Source organism: Phragmites australis, chromosome 11 (assembly GCF_958298935.1).
Source record: "Phragmites australis chromosome 11, lpPhrAust1.1, whole genome shotgun sequence".
In the NCBI taxonomy this organism is placed as follows: Eukaryota; Viridiplantae; Streptophyta; class Magnoliopsida; order Poales; family Poaceae; genus Phragmites; species Phragmites australis.
The window spans coordinates 17,411,438-17,431,207 of record NC_084931.1 but is presented as its reverse complement, the minus strand read 5'-3'; the positions used below and the strand labels follow the sequence as shown (position 1 = coordinate 17,431,207).

General features: G+C 46.1%; 1 protein-coding gene across 1 annotated transcript; it reads right to left on the bottom strand.

The window, feature by feature from the left end:
* Window positions 1-1,077: 1,077 nt before the first annotated feature.
* LOC133885509 (uncharacterized protein At5g01610-like) lies at window positions 1,078-4,808 on the bottom strand. The gene is made up of 3 exons (XM_062325231.1): window positions 4,529-4,808; window positions 2,793-2,847; window positions 1,078-1,741 (listed from the first exon to the last, which is right to left on the bottom strand). The coding sequence occupies exons 1-3, from the start codon at window positions 4,613-4,615 to the stop codon at window positions 1,371-1,373; spliced, it is 513 nt and encodes a 170-aa protein (XP_062181215.1). The 5' UTR covers window positions 4,616-4,808; the 3' UTR covers window positions 1,078-1,370.
* Window positions 4,809-19,770: the final 14,962 nt, after the last annotated feature.

The following is a 19,770-nucleotide window of genomic DNA, read 5'->3' as shown; positions in this document are numbered from 1 at the left end:
GGCCTTGTGTGTAAGGTGGTAACCCTTGCGTGCGTGTACTCCAGTACATTAGCTTGCAATGAAAGCCTGGAATGAATGAGCATATGAAATTAGAAAGATTGCAATTTCATATGCACCATGCTACTACCTAATTTTAGTTTCTTTCAGCGTCTTGTGAAATGAAATTGGTTGGATAATCAAGAACTTGTTAAATGAATATTGTGATAGCTCTAATTTTGTGGCCATTCTGGTAAACATACAAAGTCAGACACCTTATATATGTTTGAATCGTGAAACCATTCGGGTACACATGACAAAATAATTGCCAATGCTCTGTTCAATTTCATCTTCAGTTCAGTTTCATCAGCGGTCAGAATTCAGATCTTGCCTTGAAGAATGTATCCTGTTATGCCTGAACTGTATGGCGTCCTCGTGTGTTGACCAAGTTGTAGTTCTTCCGCTGGTTCTCAGTCCTCTGTATATTACCTTGCCTGAATCCATTGAGAAGATGGAAGGGCTGGAACAAATTGTCCAGTTTAAATAAGAACCGTGTTACTCGTCTTGGTCCATTATAATTCTTCTCGTCATTTTTTTGGTGAATGTTGACATAGTGTCACAAACTATGTTTCAGTTTAATATTTCAGGTTAAGGTATTTCCAGTTCAGGCTATTACAGTCACCTGGAACTGAACGTATATATATTTCACTCTGTTTCTCTTTCCTGAAAAATCATCAGTATGGCTCAATTCATGTGTCTGATCGAGGTATTGTTCCTCTCGTTGAATCATGAATAGCAAGTCTTTTTGGGCGATTATAGCTGTCTCGTTGAATCCGTCTTGATCATGTTATCACGATCGAATTGCCAAAAAGAGCTTGATCTGTAGCCTTATGCATCTCATGCCAAAACGTTTTCTTTACACATGCAATCAACCGTTTTGAATGCAGATGAACTGTGTTGATTTAGGGATTCGAGCCCCAACAACAGAAGCAAAATGCAAGGTACCAAGAGATTTGCCCAAATGCAGCCTTGAGTTGGAAAGAATAGACAAGCGTTTGCTACTAAGCAGACCACAATTTCATGCATTTTCCCCATCAAGCGGAAGAAACAAAACGGTAACGTTGACGGAACGAATTAAGAGTGCAGCTCAATGCAATTTCACAATGACGAACCAGCTACAATCAGGTATCCCATCCTCTGCCAGTTTGATTGAATCGTACAATGAAATTAAGCTCCACATTTTGAAGAGAAATATCATAATATCCAACTTGTAGACAATGTCATTGATTGAATAGGCAGAAATAGCACACTAGATTTTATATTTTGGGTGTACCGACAGAGGGGGGAAATCATCGTCTGATTAGTTACATCACATTTCTCATGCCAGGTATGCTCTAGAACTTATCTATGGTGATACCATCTCTGATGGCCTCATAGGCATCACGGCTCCGGGTCTTCTTCATGCCGGCAGTAAAATGGACCTTCGAGCCCTCGGTTTTGATGGCAGTCACCTTGGTCCAAACCAACACTTTAGTCTTCAATCCCTCGATATCAGAAAACTTCCCCTTCTCGAGGTAGCCGGTCACACAGGTGAAGAACCGCAGAACTGACGAGTCCTTGTACCCAACATCACAAGCTGATGGGATGTACACTGTCAGCTTCTTCGTGTCTTCATTGAACTCGTAGTTAGTCGCATCCCGTGGGAAGAGGCCTGCTGGCATGTCATATTCCTTGAGGAGGTCTGGCAGTGCTTTCTGCATCTTCCCTGAGACCACAACATGTTTTAATCAGATCAGTAAAGATAAGAAAATTTGGCTCAAAGGCCTCCAATAAATGAATATGCCACCTTAAACACTGGTGAAATCGGCACTTCAGCTAACAAAATATATCACCACAAATTGAACAAGAGCAGTGGCCATTTAAGCAAAGAAAAAAAAATACAAACAAACGATGGTAGCAATTAAGAACATATTTACAAATGTTCATCACATAGATTTCCAAGAAAAGCCCATCATGACACTGCTTCTTTGTTTCTTAGTCAACCCCAAATAGGTTCCTTTCTCTTATACTCCATCAAATAAAGGATTTTATAGATTAATACCCCCGCATTTCAGGTTATAACAAAAGTAAACAGGCATGAACTAGGTACAGAACACATGTAGGAAATATGAGTACATAGAACACCACATCACAACCTTGTACAGGTCCAAGACTAATAAATGCTGCCCCTTCCAGATCAACATGCCCAAAAATTAAAATGATATTATCTGTTCATTTTAAAAGTGGTGCATTAGTGGTAAGTGGTCACCATTTATTTTTCAACACTAAGAATTTATCTCTTTGTTTCTCTTTCTTGTTGTGCTCCGAAACATTACAAGTCACTATTACTGAAGCATGGCTTCCAGAAATATCAGATACCTGAAGACCACCTTCCTATTTTGCAGTTTGACAACCACATTTTCATAAGAAATAACTGTTCTAACTACAGCAATGGACTAAAGGTGTTTTTTCTAAATTTTATCGCATCAAAACATGGGTTTGAGGAGCCACATTTAGTTATGGAGAAAGAAAGTGCAAGCATTGTTCTTTTTTACAGATATCAATACAATATATCAATCTCCATCAGTTGATATACTTCAACAAATTCATATAGTGCCAATACACTGAATCATTCGTATGATAGCAAACTTTGAAATAATGTTGACATTTAACGGTAGCACACTGCACACCATACAACAAGCTGAGTAGTACAGCTATTTACTATACAAGTATACAGCAGTTTTACTATCAGAAGATACATAATCAACGGAAGATACCTTTGAGTTTGTTCACCATCCATTTGGCTCCCTCTCCAATACTGGATGAGATTGACTGGGTCCACACATAAATATTACAATGTCAGAACTAGATAATGGAACTCTGGCTATCCCTATCAGATAAGCAGAATATGGAACAAAGTTAGGGAAAACAAAGTTCACACAGTACACTTATATTGATAAATACAACAATAATAACAAATTACATTAAACTACCAAAACATTACAGTGTATAAAGGCAGGATCATGTTATGCTGGCGCTGCCAAAGACATGCCAAAATAGAGATGATTGAGGAACACAAATATTCATAACACAAATCCTTTTTCACAATGCTTTATTATCAACGTAATGCACAATACGAGTTAGGCTCGAATAAACAGAAGTGAAAAGAGCTAAGCAAATGCAGTTTAGGACAAATCACAAGCCAGGTGAAAAATACAACATGCTGAGTATACACTGCATGTCATTTTAAGTGATATGGACTAGCTAGAGAATCTGATACTTAATTGGCCAAGGAAGAACAGGTCATCTGCTAAGAGATCTGAAGCAAGTCATGACGATGAACTTCCTAAACAGCCACATAACCAAGCCATCGTCATATCACAATAATTCAACATGTGAGCCTTTCGTTGCTGCAGTCTCTCCTTTTCTCGAACATTCACTCATGGAGGATATCACTAATTTGAAAAATATCTACTTGCTAAACCTGGAATTGTGAAGCATTACCTCATAGATTGTTATAAGTAGACCTCGGGAGCAATAGAAATGTGGAGGAACATCCTATACTTTCACATTCTAACCACTCATATATAGATATAGTTCAGATTAGTAAGTGGTAGTCGCATGAGAATGGCATGGGTAGATTTGATTCAAAAGTGTTTTAATGTCATACCATTGCAATTTTCAACAGTATATTCGGAATTGGTGATAAAAGTTTTCTTTTTTTCGAAAAACGTCTATATGAGTCCTGGATTTTGGGTTTGCTTCTACTTAAACCCCTAGACAAGAAAATCATCCCATCAACAACATGGCAATTTCAGCAAATGAAACTGAAAAGAAAAGCTTATATTAGCCCAATGCATGCTACTTCTTTCTCTCTCTATTCATCCTCCTTCATCCAAGAGAAGCCACTGCCAGCAGACACTAACCGCTAGCTGGCATCTACCCCCCCCCCCCCCCCCCCTACAAAACTACTATTTCAATCCAAAACGCAACATGGAGCCACAATGACTATCATCAGAACAGCTCCATCAAACATGTCAAGACTCCGTGACCAAACGGCTAAACCATAAAAAGTGGAGACTGAACTCAGCTTGCCTACTTTGTCTTAACACAATGACGTGCCGACCCGCAACAAACAAGATATCTAGGTCTCTGGAGAACTATTATCGCATTCATCTGACCCCCATCTACCTACACGCCAAGACCCTCCTCACCAGTTAACTAAAGCATGCTCCCTCAGAAGAATAAACACCGGATCAAAGTTACTCCAAATTCCCCTCCAAGCCCAAGCAAACATCCTAAAGCTAGCTTCTTCCCGCCGGCCGCAAATAACAAACTACAACTGGGGCATTCCCGGCGCAAATCAATCAAGAGAACTTAAACAAGGACGGAAATCCTTAACCACCACCGCGCGGATAAAAGATCTCTCTCTACTCTATCGAGCATCAGGCAATGCAAGTCAATAGCTGGAAAGAAGCACAGGGGAGAAGGGGAGGCGCGAGCAGACACGCACGCTGATGTCGTCGCCGATGGAATCGATCTCCTTGCTGGCCCTCTTGCTGAACCAGTAGCTCCCCACCTTGTTCAGCACCTGATCCATTCCTCTGTCTCTCTCTCTCCCCAAATCAAAACCCCTACTTCAATTCGATTTGGAGCGGATGGACTGCTCAAATCGAATCGAACGGAACTGAGGAGAGATCAGAGGGAATGAGAAAGAACTTGGGGATGCTGCTACACTCGATATGATTGAGAGTTTCGAGACCGATTTGCTTCTTGAGAGCGTGGACTCCTCTCCCCCTTTCTCCTGCGTGCGCCCGGTGTATACATCGCAATGGATCGCGAGCGTCAGACGGGCACCTGGAGATTCGCATGCCCCTTCGCGGTCCGTAGGCCAGGTCTGCCTTCTGCCCGTGAGCTGGATCCCCTCTTTCCTCGGGAAGTTGACGGCGTGACGAAAAGGTTTGGTTGCGGGCTTGCGGCGGTCATCCATCCCTCGGCGAAAGTGACGTCGCATCTGCCGCTACATGCCAGGGTTAAGGTGCTTATTGTTTGAGATTCTAGATTATGCTTTATAATTGAATTATACAAATAAATAAATAGATTCTGAAAGCAGATTGTAGTAATCCAGATCACTCAAAGTAGCTTATACAATCTACAATCTAGAATCCAGATTCTCACAATCCGCAAAGAAAACAAACAGACCCCAACACATGAAACGAAAACCGTAGAAATGTTCGGTTTTTCACCGGCTCGATTAGGTTTGCATTTAGAAACTAAGCGGTTTTTGATTAAATTTAAATTTAAAATTCAAAAATTTGGTGAAATTCAATTGAATCTGACCAAATTCTCTGGTTTTCGAAGAATACGCTAGGATCCGGTTTTCGATCCTCAATCTCATTTGTAACCCTGCTATATGCTAACCATTGCAAAAGTCTCCCAGGGATATCCGATAGAAGTAACCTGATCACTAGAATTCTCCATGAGGAAATTCGAAATAGATGTAAACATGAGAATTTGTAGCAACTTTACAAACTACATAAACATCAGAGGTGAGACGCAGTACATGTGTATTTAGTGATCAAAACGTGTATTCGCATTTTATACCTATAATATTGTTTAGACTTGTGCTATAACACACCCACGTAAATGTATATGGTGTGCGTATATGAGTGCATATGTGCTTCCAACTTGTACTTAAAAAATAGCGCGCAAGCGTGCAGTGGCAGGCCCAGCATTTTCAATTAGATGTATATTGCTAAAAAAAATTGTCAAAGATATCATTTATGATGCATCATGTGAAATGCAGCCTAGGCCAAAGATACCAGTTGCGAATCCAAGATTTAATCAAAGTGGTGCTAATTTCTAAGCACTAATTTTTCACAAATTTTCAATATAAAGATATACTACCAAAAATACAATGCCATCGACATAAAAGAATACTTATGATCAAGACAAACAATACACCTCAATAATTAAGTTGATATCATTTATGATGCACCATGTCAAATGCACCCTAAGCCAAAGATACAAGTTACGAACCCAAGATTTAATCGAAGTGGTGCTAATTTCTAAGCACTAAATTTTTCACCAATTTTCAATATAAAGATGTGTTACCAAAAGTAAAATGCCAATGACACAAAAAGAATTCTTAGGATCAAGACAAATATTGCACATCAACAATTGTTTAACTCAACTAGAATTTGGTCAAACACAATAATAATAAAAATGAGTCCCGGATTTACACCATGTTCTATGTGTATGCATTTTCACGTTCCCAATAACATATCTATTTATCTTTCCATTCGTATTAATTCTTGCAATTTACTTTCGTGTTGCAATTAAATTATTCTTCACTCACATTGAAATTTAAGCCCAAAATTGCTTCATATAAGCACAAAGTGTTAAATTCAAAGTAGAATTTAATGCATAATTTTAAGTGATTACCTCAATTTCATATTTGAGAAACACAAGGTAATGAAACTATGGATCTACTGCATATTTGCAGATTATCCATCATTATTGTGATGTTTACATTTTATCATCTTGACTTAATGATTATCTTCAACGTGTTCTTCCAAATATTTTATTTAGTGTAACGTAAGGTAATAGGAATATAGACATCTACTGATAAATGTTAGATTATGTCTTTTATTACTATGAGATCTACACCATTTTTTATGGTTATCTTCAATGTGTTAGCTATATAAGTTAAAGTCTACATTATGTACTTTAAGTAACAACTTGACTTTACAAATTTTGCATCATTATTACAATATTATAATGATTCTTCAATTTACCCAAAGTATAAATTCATTCAATATTAGTCATTTTTTAGGACAATATGTTCAACGTCGAGTTCGACATACTCGAGTTAGATGGCTGAAACTACTCTCTCTAGTCTCCAAAAAGAAGTCGTTTTGGGTCTTGATTCACATATCAAGGAGTGATTAATTAAGTGGACTATTTCCTGTTTTGCGCATATTAAATAAGTTGTTAAATGGTTGTTGACCTAATGGTTTTGCTCAGGTATAGAAACATACAGCAGGCCTGGGTTCGAACCTTCGTTTTGCGGATGTTTCCTTGCCTCCGCCTACGTACGTGACGTGCGCGTACTTACTACTCGACGGCAGCGTGTATTCATTTTTTTCAATTGCGGCCGCGTGTACATGCTGCTAATCACTCCTGCCTTAATCGCAGCCGCGCTGCTTTTTCTATTCGCTCCCGCCCAAGTTTTGGATGGTGTCGTGGGTCGATATAAGTCCTGCAGGCCACGCATCAAACTGAATGCTAAGCCAAAATCACTTCGCCACACATCAGAGGAAGCTAGCAGTCCTGAGTAGAGATGGATTTGAACATGGAACCACCTGATGAAGAGATGGATCTGATATTGGAACTACTCGAACAAGACAGTAACTTTCTTGATTTCTACTCATCTATAGATGTTGTTTTCCATATTAGTACAATGTTCCTTTTACCGTGCAACAATTCTTTTCCATCCTACTCATGTTTTGGCATTCTAGATGATAATGACAATTCTTTTCCAACCTCCGAATCTGTGGAGCCCGGTATACCCGGAGATCATGAAAGCCTATACTAGGAAGGTCTCGATCGGGTTAACCGACTTAAGTACGATTGGTATCTAAGTTGGATTCGACTGCCTTGCCTTGATCGACAAGATGAAGGACTCCCTATCAGCTATGGTTGGGATTAAGGCGGTGTCAGGACCCCTTTATAAGGTGGGGACCCTGACCTCCAAGGACAACTCATAACAGATCCATGCCTACACAACTCGACGCAAGCACCAAGACCTTAGTTTTGGAGATACTCGGTGACTTCAACCCTAGATTAGTTTAGATATGATCTACTCCATTGTAATAGGTTTATCCACCTTACTTGTACTCGAGACAATCTATATACAACATCATCCACATAGGACATAGCGTATTACTCCTCTTTTGGGGTCCGAACTTATATACATCGTGTGTCTTGTTTCCTGCTCGATCCCTGATCTTAAAGGTACCCCAGTTTAATTATGGATATATTATCCGGAACTAATCTTTCTACAGTTGGCGTGCCAGGTAGGGTGCTTCATTTATTTTTCAAAATCAATCATGTCTCAAGTACGCATTCGTGTTGGATTCTCCGACACCGGCTTCTACTACCACTTCAAGTCAGTGGTGATCATCTTCGCATCACCTCCTGCTAGTTTAGAGATCACCTTTGGAATGATGGCATACCACTAGGATGATCAAGGTGAACTCATCCATACCGGTATCATCGAGTACACCCCATTGGACAAATACCATCAGGTGGGACACCTCGAGTGGGATCCAAAGGAACCTAATGTTCTTCAATTCATGGACACCGACAACGAAGGTGGGAGCCAGGACAGTGGTGATGATGGTTCCATTGACGACCAGAATAGCCGAACAGATCAATTCGTGTTTATGGCCAGAGTCGATGGCACACCCATCGAGCAAAACCTGGAGGATCCAGACACCATGATGAACGATGGTGAAAAAATCCTCGAGGACCCAGCAACAGTAGCTGGGGCTCTATAGGCCCCCCAATACCACCCATCATTGGCAAGCGGAGGAAAAGCAGGGGAACCCTGATATTCGACATCGACTTGTCCTCGGAACGCCTGCTATTCTGGTGGTGCCCTAACCCATAATGATTACAAGATTGAGGAACGAACTTCCTCAATATAGCAAACGTGGAGCAACATCATCTTGACCACAACCAAGTCTAGGGAGCAGTGTTTTCAGTACCCAGAAGCTAATATCCAGGGTGCTCATATGATTATGAGGTCCTTCCCCGAGTTGGATCCAACGCATCCCCTAACCCCGATGGTCAATCAGCTCAAGACTCTGCTTGATGCGACTTAGATCTAGGTAGCTCGAGTGAATAACCACAATGTCTCTAGGAAACCCAGCCAACAAGGTGCTGGTTCGAGGAGTCACAAACGCGGATATCCCTGAGTTCAGGGATTCCAAACTGGAAGCTCAAGTGATCGAGCTCGAGCATAGTCCTACGAGCCAGACTGTAACTGCCCCATCCATAGACGTAGGAACCAGGAAGACCTAAGGAACTACATCCCTCATGATAGGCATGACCTACAGAGAGTGATAGACAACTGCCATGAGGAACACCGTGATGATGATCATCGTTATAACATTTGCAAACCTCCAGGAAAAGACGGTGGACGTGACTCCCTTGTTCAAAGGAGCAAGCGTAGCAGTCCTCCACCATCTCCTTTTAAAGAATTCGATAGAGGTTGTGAAGCCTTCGCACCCAAGCTCTGGTCGATACGATGGCCTGTGAAGTTCAAGGTGAGTCTGATCCAGAAGTATGATAGGAAGCTCAACCCCAATGAGTGGTTACAGAATTACACCACTGTTATTCGAGTTGCCGGTGGCGACAACAATGTAATGTCCAATTATCTACTAACCACCCTCGATGGAACTGCAAGGTCCTGGCTGCTGAACCTACCGCCCAACTGGATCCGATCGTGGGCTGAGCTGAAGGCTCAGTTCATATCCAACTTTCAGGGAACGTTTGAGCACCTAGGAACGGACGAAGATCTCCATCAGTTGAACCAAGGTAGGAACAAGTCTCTTCGGGCCTTCATTCGCAGGTTCAGTGATATGCACAATATGATCCCGGACATCTATGACAGCTCAGTCATCATCACCTTGAAGCTATGCATCAAGGATAAAGATATGGTCAGGAAGCTTGCTACCTAGGACATCAATAAGGTGAAAGAACTCTTCGAGCAGGCTAACAAGTACGCAAAGCGTGCTGAAGCCCAGGAACACACCAAAAATCCTTAGTCTAGCAATGATAAGTCTGAGTCCTTAAAGAATGTGGGGAATAAGAACAAACCTGGTGACAAGCGCAAGGGTCCAGACACGACCATGGCTGTGGTCGATAAGGGAAAGTCATGCAACACTGAGGATAATAAGGGCCTGAGTCGTGGAGGCTGAAAATGGTGTCCCATCCATCAGACCAATCAGCATGACTTTGACAAATATCACATTATCAACAAGAAGCTCGATGACAAGCTTAAGGTAGTTGTTGCTGAGTACCATAACAAACAGACCAAGCCAGACGCCAAAGACGATGAGCCCGAATTTGATGGGGCTGACCAGAGCTTGGCACACATCTTCGAAGGATCCGCCTCATAGAGTCCAAGAGGTAGTATAAGGCAGTCGAATGGGATTTCAATCTGGCTGTAACCGGGCCTCCTCGATATCTCAAGTGGTTAGAAATCCCGATCACCTTCGATCAAGCTGACCATCCAGCCGCGGTTCCACACTCAGGTCGAGATCCAGTTGTGGTCCAGCCTTCTATCCTCAACATCAAAGTCCATAGGACCTTGGTCGACAAGGGTAGCTCGCTCAACCTCATCTTCGCCAAAACATTAGACAAGATGGGAATACAAAGTTCAGAGCTCAAGATAGGAGCTGAGATTTCCATGGTATAACTCCAAACTCATATACCATACCCCTCGGCCAGATCGAGTTGCCGATCATATTTGGCGAGCCTAACAATTTTCGTACAGAAAAGCTTACCTCTGATGTTACGGATTTTGAGATAGCCTACAACATAATCCTAGGTCGCCCAATGTTAGGTAGGTTCATGGCCTTAGTGCACTACACGTACGAGGTGCTCAAGATCCCAGCCCTAATGGGGTCATAACCATCAAGGGAGATCAATGTCTAGTGATCAAGTGTGACAAGCAGACCATGGATATGGTCGAACATTTTGGTCGAGCGACAAATACCTCTAGAGGCACGTAGTCTAAGCGCCAGAAGCACCATGATACCCCCAAGGTCAAGGGTTATAAGCTCATAAACCTCGCTAATGCCTCCAGATCCAACGACATCGCCAAAGGTGAGAACAATGACGATGCTAAGGACAGGAAGGCAGGTGGTGGCGTCAAGGCAGTGCGCCTTGACCCATCTGAACCAGCCAAGACGATCAAGATATGGGTCAACCTTGATCCCAAATAGAAACTCGAGCTCATCGCTTTCCTCTGGGCAAACCAAGATGTGTTTTCGTGTCAGCTGTTCGACATGCGCAGGGTCCTCGGGGTAGTGATCGAGCATTGACTAGCTATGAAACCCGACGCCAAACCTATGGTGCAGAAGCAACGAAGATTTGTGAAGAACAAAAAAAACAAGCCATCCAGGAGAAGATCAGCAAACTCCTAAAAGCTGGCTTCATCCGAGAGATTTGTCATCCTACATGGCTTGCTAATCCCATCCTCGTGAAGAAAGCCAATGGCAGATGGAGAATGTGTGTTGCTTTCACCGACCTAAACAAAACTTTTCCCAAAGACATTTTCCCTCTCCCTCGTATCGATCAAATTGCCGACTCTACTGTGGGTCGGGTATAATGTAGAAGCTTATGTCGATGATGTTGTAGTCATGTCTGGAACCGAAGATGCATTGATTGACGATCTCAATGAGACATTCGACAACCTTAGGAAGTATCTTATGATTCTTAACCCAGAGAAGTGCACATTCGACGTCCCGTCCAACAAGCTTCTCAGTTTCCTGATGTCAAGTTGAGGTATTGAGGCCAAGTTGAGGTATTGAGGCCAATCCGAGCAAAATAGAAGCTCTCGACCAAATGTGGTCACCTCGAACATTGAAGAAAGTTCAAAAATTAAAGGATGCATAGCAGCTCTTAGTCGATTCATCTCCAAAATGGGCGAACGAGGGATGTCTTTCTTCAAGCTGCTGAAGAAACATTATCAGTTTGAGTGGATGAAAGAAGCAAAGAAGGCCTTTCAAGACTTAAAAAGATCTTTATTGTCTTCGTTAATTCTAACCCCATCTAACGAAAATGAAGAGCTCTTTCTATACATTGCAGCCAACCCACGAGTTGTTAGCACAATCTTGGTGGTCAAGCGGGAATGCCCTGAGAAGAAGGTCAAGATCCAAAAACTGGTTTACTATGTAAGCAAAGTCCTACATGATGCTAAGCTGTGATACCCACAAGTTCAAAAGTTGTTGTATGCAGTCCTGATGACTTCATAGAAGCTATGACATAATTTCCAAGCGCACAAGATCACCATTGTAATGACACATATGCTGAAGGATGTTATACGCAATGGGGAGGCTACTGGATGAATCGCGTAATGAGCGGTCGAGCTCAACAAGTTCGATGTAGATTACGCACCACAAACAAGCATTAAGTCGGGAGTACTAACAGAATTCATCACCAAGTGGACAAATATTGAGGAAATAAAGCCAAATGTGGTCGAGTATGATTGGACGCTCTTCTTCTATGGATCGTACTTGCTTCAACGCTTCCAATAATGTTGCATAATATGAAGGATTGATAAACGAGCTCCGCATAATTGTGTCACTTGGAATCAGGTGACTACTCATGAAAGGGGACTCATAGCTAGTTATAAACCAAGTGCAAAAGGATTACCAGTGCTTAGATGATAACATGACCGCTTATTTGAACGAAGTACGAAATTTCAGGCAAAAGTTCGAATGGCTGGAAGTCACGCACATTTGGACAGGCGACAACTGCACTGCTGATGAACTCGCCAGGATCGCTTCGCCCCATTCTTCAACACATGTGGGAGTCTTCATTGAGAAACTCCTTAAACCATCTATCTCGACAGCCTCGAGTATAGATGCTACCCAACTCGACGAACCGTCTAGTTAGGTCAGTAAGGCAGAGTCCATAGACACAAAAGCTGCACTACTAAAACGCGAACTAACTTGGATGACCTCCTTCCGAGCCTATATTGAAGGTCAAGAGATCCTTGATGATGATGCGCGTACAGAGAAAATTTCTCATAAGTCCAAGCTATATGCTCTGGTAGATGTCAAGCTCTATCATAACGGGAGTAACGGAATCTTGATGAAGTGCATCACTCAGAAGAGGGCAATAAAATTTTGCTCGATATCCATCGAGGCATGTGTGGAAATCATGCATCTTACCGCACCTTGGTTGGAAAGGTTTTCGACAAAGGATTTTATTGGTCAACTGTGTAGGGGAACAGGCAGGCTATGCTAGCCTAAAATAAAAAAAAATTCTACCACATTCACCTAAGAAATCATGCTAGTATGAGATCATAGATCGTTACCGCTTGACGCGTAGTGCAACAGAAGAAGAGTTGGAGTAGACCTATCCAACATCAAGTGCATCAAACTCCTCGAGCAGCTTCTCGATCAGATCCATGACCAGCCTCGTGCAGGTGGTCACATTCCTCAACCAACTCTGAGCAGGTGGTCGTGCTCCTCGATCAACTGCGAGCAGGTGGTCGTGCTCCTCGACCAACCCCGAGCAGGTGGTCGTGCTTCTCGACCAACTCCGATCGACTCGCCGAGAAGATCAGCACCGCAACAGCAACAGCGCCTCTATGTTATCCACACGTACTGGGCAGAAACGCAGAGCGCCGATGTGCTAGCACCTAATGCACGGCTAGGGTTTTGGGAGATCGTGTGAAAGGTTGCGGCTAGGGTTTCGGAGTGGCTCAACCTTGGCATGCCCTACCCACGCCTCTCCTCCGAATGGGCTCCCACGTTGGAAGCCCTTTAGGACTCTAACTTCTCATGGATCACAATCCAATCAAAACCCATATACGAATCCAATTCGCATGTTTTGTTCCAATCCATTAAGTGTGTGACCCGTTAGGTTCATGTACAAACGGCTACAACTCAAAAACCCTTTTCAAACCGAAATCAATAGCGGTTTCTAGCAAGACATGTTGACTCCCGAGTATACATAAAAGATCATATCGACTGAACCTTGATATACACACGCACTGATCCCTTCGCTTCATGGTACTAGTCAAGCTCAAGGCGAGATACGTGCAACCCTTGTCATAGCTCGACCATTCACTCGATCAAGTAGTGGATTCATCATGATTAACTCTTTAATCATATTGGCATGACCATGCACTTTCTCAATCCAACTACCTCGAGGGGCTCAGAGATATCTCTCCCGTTATCAAGGAGGGGCAAATTCCATCTTGATCACTCATACCCCACGACATGTTTCGTGACAAACCCAAAAACTACCTTTATGACTACCCAGTTACGAAATAGCGTTTGGCAGCCTCAAAGTATGCCACTACACATTCTGTGAATCAATGATGATCTCAGGTCTAAGAATCCTGCAGGTACACTATTTAAGATAACAATTAATGGCACATCATAAATAATAATCCCAGCAATATCTCAAGGTGGGTCTATCCAACATCATATCCTCTAACATAATTGTGCACATTATTGACCTGGAATCTCTATACCTATGATCCATAAGACATGATCATCAATCAATACATGTGTTGGTCTTATGTATCATCACAATGATATGCGACCAGGGATCGACTAAGAATAACATCATGATATAAACAAAGAGTTTCATGAACAAATCACATATTTGCCAATCAATGTAAATGATAGTCATTCTTGGAATAACACATTATTCGGTAGTATATGAACATAGAAGTGTGATACAATTATCTCTATGATTGCCTATAGAGCATATCACCTTCAGACTGTCCTCTAGGATGCTTCCGAGTTGGTCAAAAAGTGCGATAGTTGCCAATTTTTTAGAAGGCAGACCACTCGACCAGCTTCTAGTTATAGGGCCATGCGCAGCTTGGCGTACAAGTTATCATAATGTAGAAATATCTGGGATCTGATCGATTTACTGGGCCCTATCCCGGATAACTGCTTTCTACCCTATCTGGGAGATAAAAATCTACTGTGGTAATTATCATGGTTCCTGCCCCCTAAAGGGGGCGAGCCGGTCACCAACTGCGGCTCGGCGCCGCACTGTTAGGGGTGTCAGGATAGCCTCCATCATGCCGGGGTGTCAGAGCGGTGTCCACTAGCCTTGGTATTTGATGCCGGTCACCTCCTTGCAGGCAAAGTACAACCGGTGCTCCCCCTCTGGTAGATCTTTCTTGAGGCCTGATGACTCACCCGGTAGCCTCCGGGAAGCCAGCCCGAGCAGCGAAGGTCGAGGCTTCGGGAGACCGAGCCTTTGGGAGGATGAGCCTTCGGGAGATAGGACTCCAGAAGGCTGGGGCTTTGGGAGGCCGAGGCTTCGGGAGACTGAGCCTTTGGGAGGCTGAGCCTTCGAGAGGCAGGACTCCAGAAGGCTAGGGCTTTGGGAGGCCGAGGCTTCGGGAGACCGAGCCTTTGGGAGGCAAGACTCCGGAAGGCCGGGGCTTCGGGAGGCTGAGACTTCAGGAGACCGAGCCTTCAGGAGGCTGAGGCTTTGGGAGGCTAGGCTGGTTAAGCCAAGGGGTTGTCGGGGTCCTTAACAACGACCCCCAACAGTAGCCCCTCGCGAGGGCGGCCAGCAGAGCGGTCGGGCCCACAGTTCCTTCGCAGCAGGGCCTCCGACGGTCCCTGTCTTGTGGTTGATGGCTCGTGGTCCAAGTATTGCTTGGCTTGTCTGGGACGATTTGACCCGGGTGACTGAATGATATGCTGGATGACGTCGGCGACAGGGGGCATTGAATGAGCCCAGGGGAAAGGTGTGGTCTTGCCCTATCAGGCGGGCGTGGGACGCATGTCGTCTTGTCGTTGGGGGTCAAGGGGGTCAGTTCCGCTCCCCCATAATTTTGGCCTGGCAGGCGAAAGGACTAGGCATGCGCTCGCCGCCTAGAGGGGCAAGTTGCTCCTTATTTGTAGAAGGAGGGGGATTGCCCAGAGTGACCTTTTTGCCAACTCCTCATTCTCATCTGCCTTTGTCTTCAGTGTCTTTTGCTTTGCGCGAGGGTCCCTGCTCTTCCTCTCTCTTGTAATCCAGCGCCTTTTGCCATCCTCCTATGGTTCGTATGGCTGGCTCGAGTACCCCGAGTGGAGCCAAAACTCAGGCGGCGAGGGATATTGCCAGAGTAGCCGCGGCGGGGGACCCTCAAGTGGCACCGGTTTTCCCGTCGTTGATGGAGCCGCCACCAGCGGTGGAGCTCCAGTGTGCTAGTAAAAGTTACCCCCAGCAAACTACCGCGTTGGGGGCGTCTGTCGTCGGTGACGAGGAGCTCGACCGGATGGTTAGGGAGGGGAAGATTCATTCCAGAGCCGTTGCTCAGCCTCAGCTGGGCGAGGAGGTCCCGAAGCCTCTAGCCCATGAGATCGTGGTGTTTGAGGCCTTTTTCGAGGCGGGCCTGGGTTTTCCCTCAATGTTGCTACTCGAGGAGGTGCTCCACCACTTCTACGTGGAGCTTCCGCAGCTCCATACCAATGCCATTGCCCGCCTGGCCACCTTTAAGTGGGCCATGCGGGAGGAGGGGTGTGAAGGGAAGGCGGATTTCTTTGCGGCCCTCCACTTTGCCAGCTGCCAGCCGAAGCTGATCAAGGTCGAGGGGACGAAGAGGCCCCTTAGCTTCAGGAGTGTCAACTTCTAGATACGGCAGTAGTATTGTGATGCCTTCCTGACGAAGGCCATTAATGGTCGGTTGTATACCGGATGGTTGCAGCAGTGGTTTTACTACAACATCGGCCCTACATCACCCCTTCACTCCACGAACCGGGATATTGCGTATGTTCCAGATCCGGAGATGGGGATTACGGACGACCAGTTCGCCTCATAGCTGGCCCTTCTCCGGAGGGTGGTCGAAAAGATGAGCATGCGTGACCTCATGGTGGAGTTCACTATGTTGCGCATTCAGCCCCTTCTGACGGGTTTGAACTGCGTATTTGAGCAAGGCGCGGAAGAGTGACTGAAGGTGTACTCTAGCCCTCCCGTTAGTGCTGGTGAGTTCTCCTTGTAGTTTGATTTTTGATCTGCCGATGTGAGCTGTCTTTTTCTTCCAGAGAGCTGCCTCCCGCTGGAGCACGTGACGGAGATCGCGGAGGTGATCCTGGGCCCCCTACTCTCATAGAGCGGGAGCGGCGGGTGGCCCTAGCATGAAGCTGGGAGCGGTACAACTGTGTCTCTTTTACCTCAGCGTGGGGGCTCCGGCATGGCGGGATCCTACAAAGCCTAAGGCCATTGGAAAATGATTGTGTGCAACCCCCCCCCCTAATCCGTACAAGGACACTCCACGCCCGGTGGCCTTCTGCCTTCAGAGGCTCGCATACCGATTCAACGGCCGAGTCGTCGGAGGTGCCCCTGGTTCGCAAGAAGCACTTGAGGCGGGTTGGGAGCATGAGCGACCAGTTTGAAGACGAGGGACAGTGTGGCGGTAATGACCGAGGGAAGGGCTAGGCCTCCTTGGATATTATGGGTCATGGCTAGAGCCGACGGAGAGGCGTGGCCTCCATGGACTACGATTTCAATATCGTCGTTTCAGACGTCCAGGATGTTACGGGCCCTCCTGTAAGAGGTTCGGAGGAACTAGGTGTGGTTTTCTTCATTAGCCATATCCTGTTTCGGTCGTGGACTGGGATCTTGATTTGTGTTTCTTTGATTTTTTTTGTAGCGACCATTGAGGTGGATGCGTCCTTAACTCCACCCCCCGAGGCCCCAGAGGCCCAGCAGGGATCGGGCCAGCTAGTGACGTTCCCTTGGTGGCTAGTGCTGGAGACACTGTGTCCTCCATCGAGGGTCCCTTTGGAGCGATTGAGGGGAGACCTAGCCTTGGGGTCTTGACCTCGGACTACTTTGTGCTGCGCCCGAAGGTGTCAAGGGCCTTCGCTGCGACCTCCTCTCTTCTCCGAAGTGGAGAGGTCGAGCGATCGTTGGCCCAGCATCCTCTGGAGGAACTGGAGGCACGGTTGGTAGCGGCGGCCCTTCAGGTCAGTAGTATTGGTTACGATTTGCTGGGTCCGGTGTTGGGTCCTCAGTAGCTCATTCTGTCCTTTTTCTTCTTCTGTGGTGCCTTGTAGCAAGTAATTTTGATGAGGGCAGTGGGAGGTGGGGCATGCCAAGCTTTTGCCACGGCCTATGACGAGGTTGAGGGCCTTCGCCAGGCCTTGAAAAGAGGCCCAAAAGCGGGCAGAATCTGAGAAGGGTCATCTTTAGGAGGAGATGGCGCTCCGCGAGCGTGCGGAGGTTGAGGCGCGAAAGGCTGCCGAAGACCTCCAGGAGGTGAGGGAGTTTGCCGATGTGGCCAACACAGCTTGTGTGTCCGCCGAAGGTGACGTTAACACCCTTCAGGTGGTGGTGGGTAATATGCAACGAGAGCTGGAGCAGGCTCGGACATCGGAGGGGGCACTGCGTTCGGAGTGCCAGCAGTTAACGGTACTTGCATTGGAGGTGGCCTGGATTACCTCTAATGCCTTGAGCGGCCTTGGGGCTCGGTGCCCGTCACTACCTTCCGACTCAGAGGCGTCGGTTATGCCACTCTTCTAGCTTCGGTCCGCCGCGAAGGTCATGTTTAGAGCCGCAAAGGTCTATGCAAGGTCCAGCACTCGTGTGGCCGCTGCGCTTCAGCTGACTCTGCTGCACCAAGCGGGGGTTGGTCCCCTTGAAGCACTAGAGCTGTAGGTGCCGGACTCCATGGTCGAGGCCTTTCGCCCAAAGGCACCCCCGGCGGTGTGGTGTATGGGTGAAACATGGCCGGAGCGTGACGTTACGCTACATGGTCGGTTAGGGGACTCTAGGTGACTCGGGGGGCCTTCGCTCGGGTTCTTTGTTGTGAGGTCCAGTCCTTCACCCAGAGTCTACGGGCGCTACGCGGCCCTCTGGAGGTTCTTCATCTGGCGCTGTTGCCTCGCCGGAGCCGTGCGTGGATGCCCTGGAGGTGTAGCTCTGCCGCGGGCTGTCTTTTGTTTTCTTTTCTATCTCGAAGGGGGGGGTCAAGTTTTAGCATGTTGACAACCCCCTTTTTCTTCATGTATATAATCTTTTCCTTATTTGATGGAACCACATCTATCTTCCTGTGGTTTGCCTGTGTTGTTTCTGGAATGTTTGTGTCTTTGAGTTTAACTGGAGTCCAATCTGCGTGTATAGGTATTGCGGCCTGAGGCCGGAGGAGGCCTCATCCGGATCGAGTGCGTCCGCAGCGCCGGGGGATACTCCGTTCATTCGACGGCGGAGTTGTTTCGTTATGCCCCGCGATTCCGAAGGCGTATTGATCCGCAGGTGGTTGCCAATGTCTTGGTCAAGGTCAAGCCAGAGGATCCCCTTGTGTTTGCTCTGGATGTATATTTTGTTGCAAGGGATGACTGGTCTGCGGCCCGAACAGCCCAGGAGGTTGCCAGCTCACGCTTCCTACAACTCTTTGCCCTTCCCCGGGGTTCTAACAGAAGAGTGCCCTCAGAAATTCTTGAGTCTATCTTGGGCGAGGTGAAGGTGGAGGAAGTACAGTCCGCGGAGGCCTCGCTGGAGGGGCAGGAGGAGGAAGAGTTGGACTTGTCGGCCTTTGACTCATATCCTTTCCCGGTGGATCCTTCGTCTTCCCGAGGTCGAGTCTCCATTTTGGGCAGTAGCTCTTCTCGCGGAGGGGGCTCGCGTCGGCCTCCTGTGCGAAGTTGTCGGGGACAACTCTCCAGGTCCCGCGGTGTTTCTGGGAGGCGTGGCGGTCGGGCACCCTCGTCTTCCCGTAGTGGTACAGGGAGGCATAGCAGGCTAGCCAGTTTGTTGGGCATAGATTCGATGTACAACGGCTAGCTATATGCAAAGACTCTTTATATGTTATGTATGTACAACTTGCGTTGTGTTACCTTGTTGTTTTGTTTCTTTCTCTCTCTTTTTATGATTGATCGCATCGATGCTTCGCCTATGCCCCTTATACCAGCCCCTTCGCATCCTGCGGCTGCTTAGTGGCCACGGGGTGCGAGATTCAAGGGGCATTGCGTTGCAGTAGGTGGGAGTGGGGAG

Bases quoted from the DNA above. Each gene is read 5' to 3' on its own strand.
- LOC133885509 (XM_062325231.1), bottom strand. From the start codon at position 4,615: ATGGATCAGGTGCTGAACAAGGTGGGGAGCTACTGGTTCAGCAAGAGG. The intron at 2,848-4,528 runs GTGCGTGTCTGC...GTGTGGACCCAG, and splicing joins CCATCGGCGACGACATCAGC to TCAATCTCATCCAGTATTGG. The intron at 1,742-2,792 runs GTATCTTCCGTT...TTGTGGTCTCAG, and splicing joins GATGGTGAACAAACTCAAAG to GGAAGATGCAGAAAGCACTG.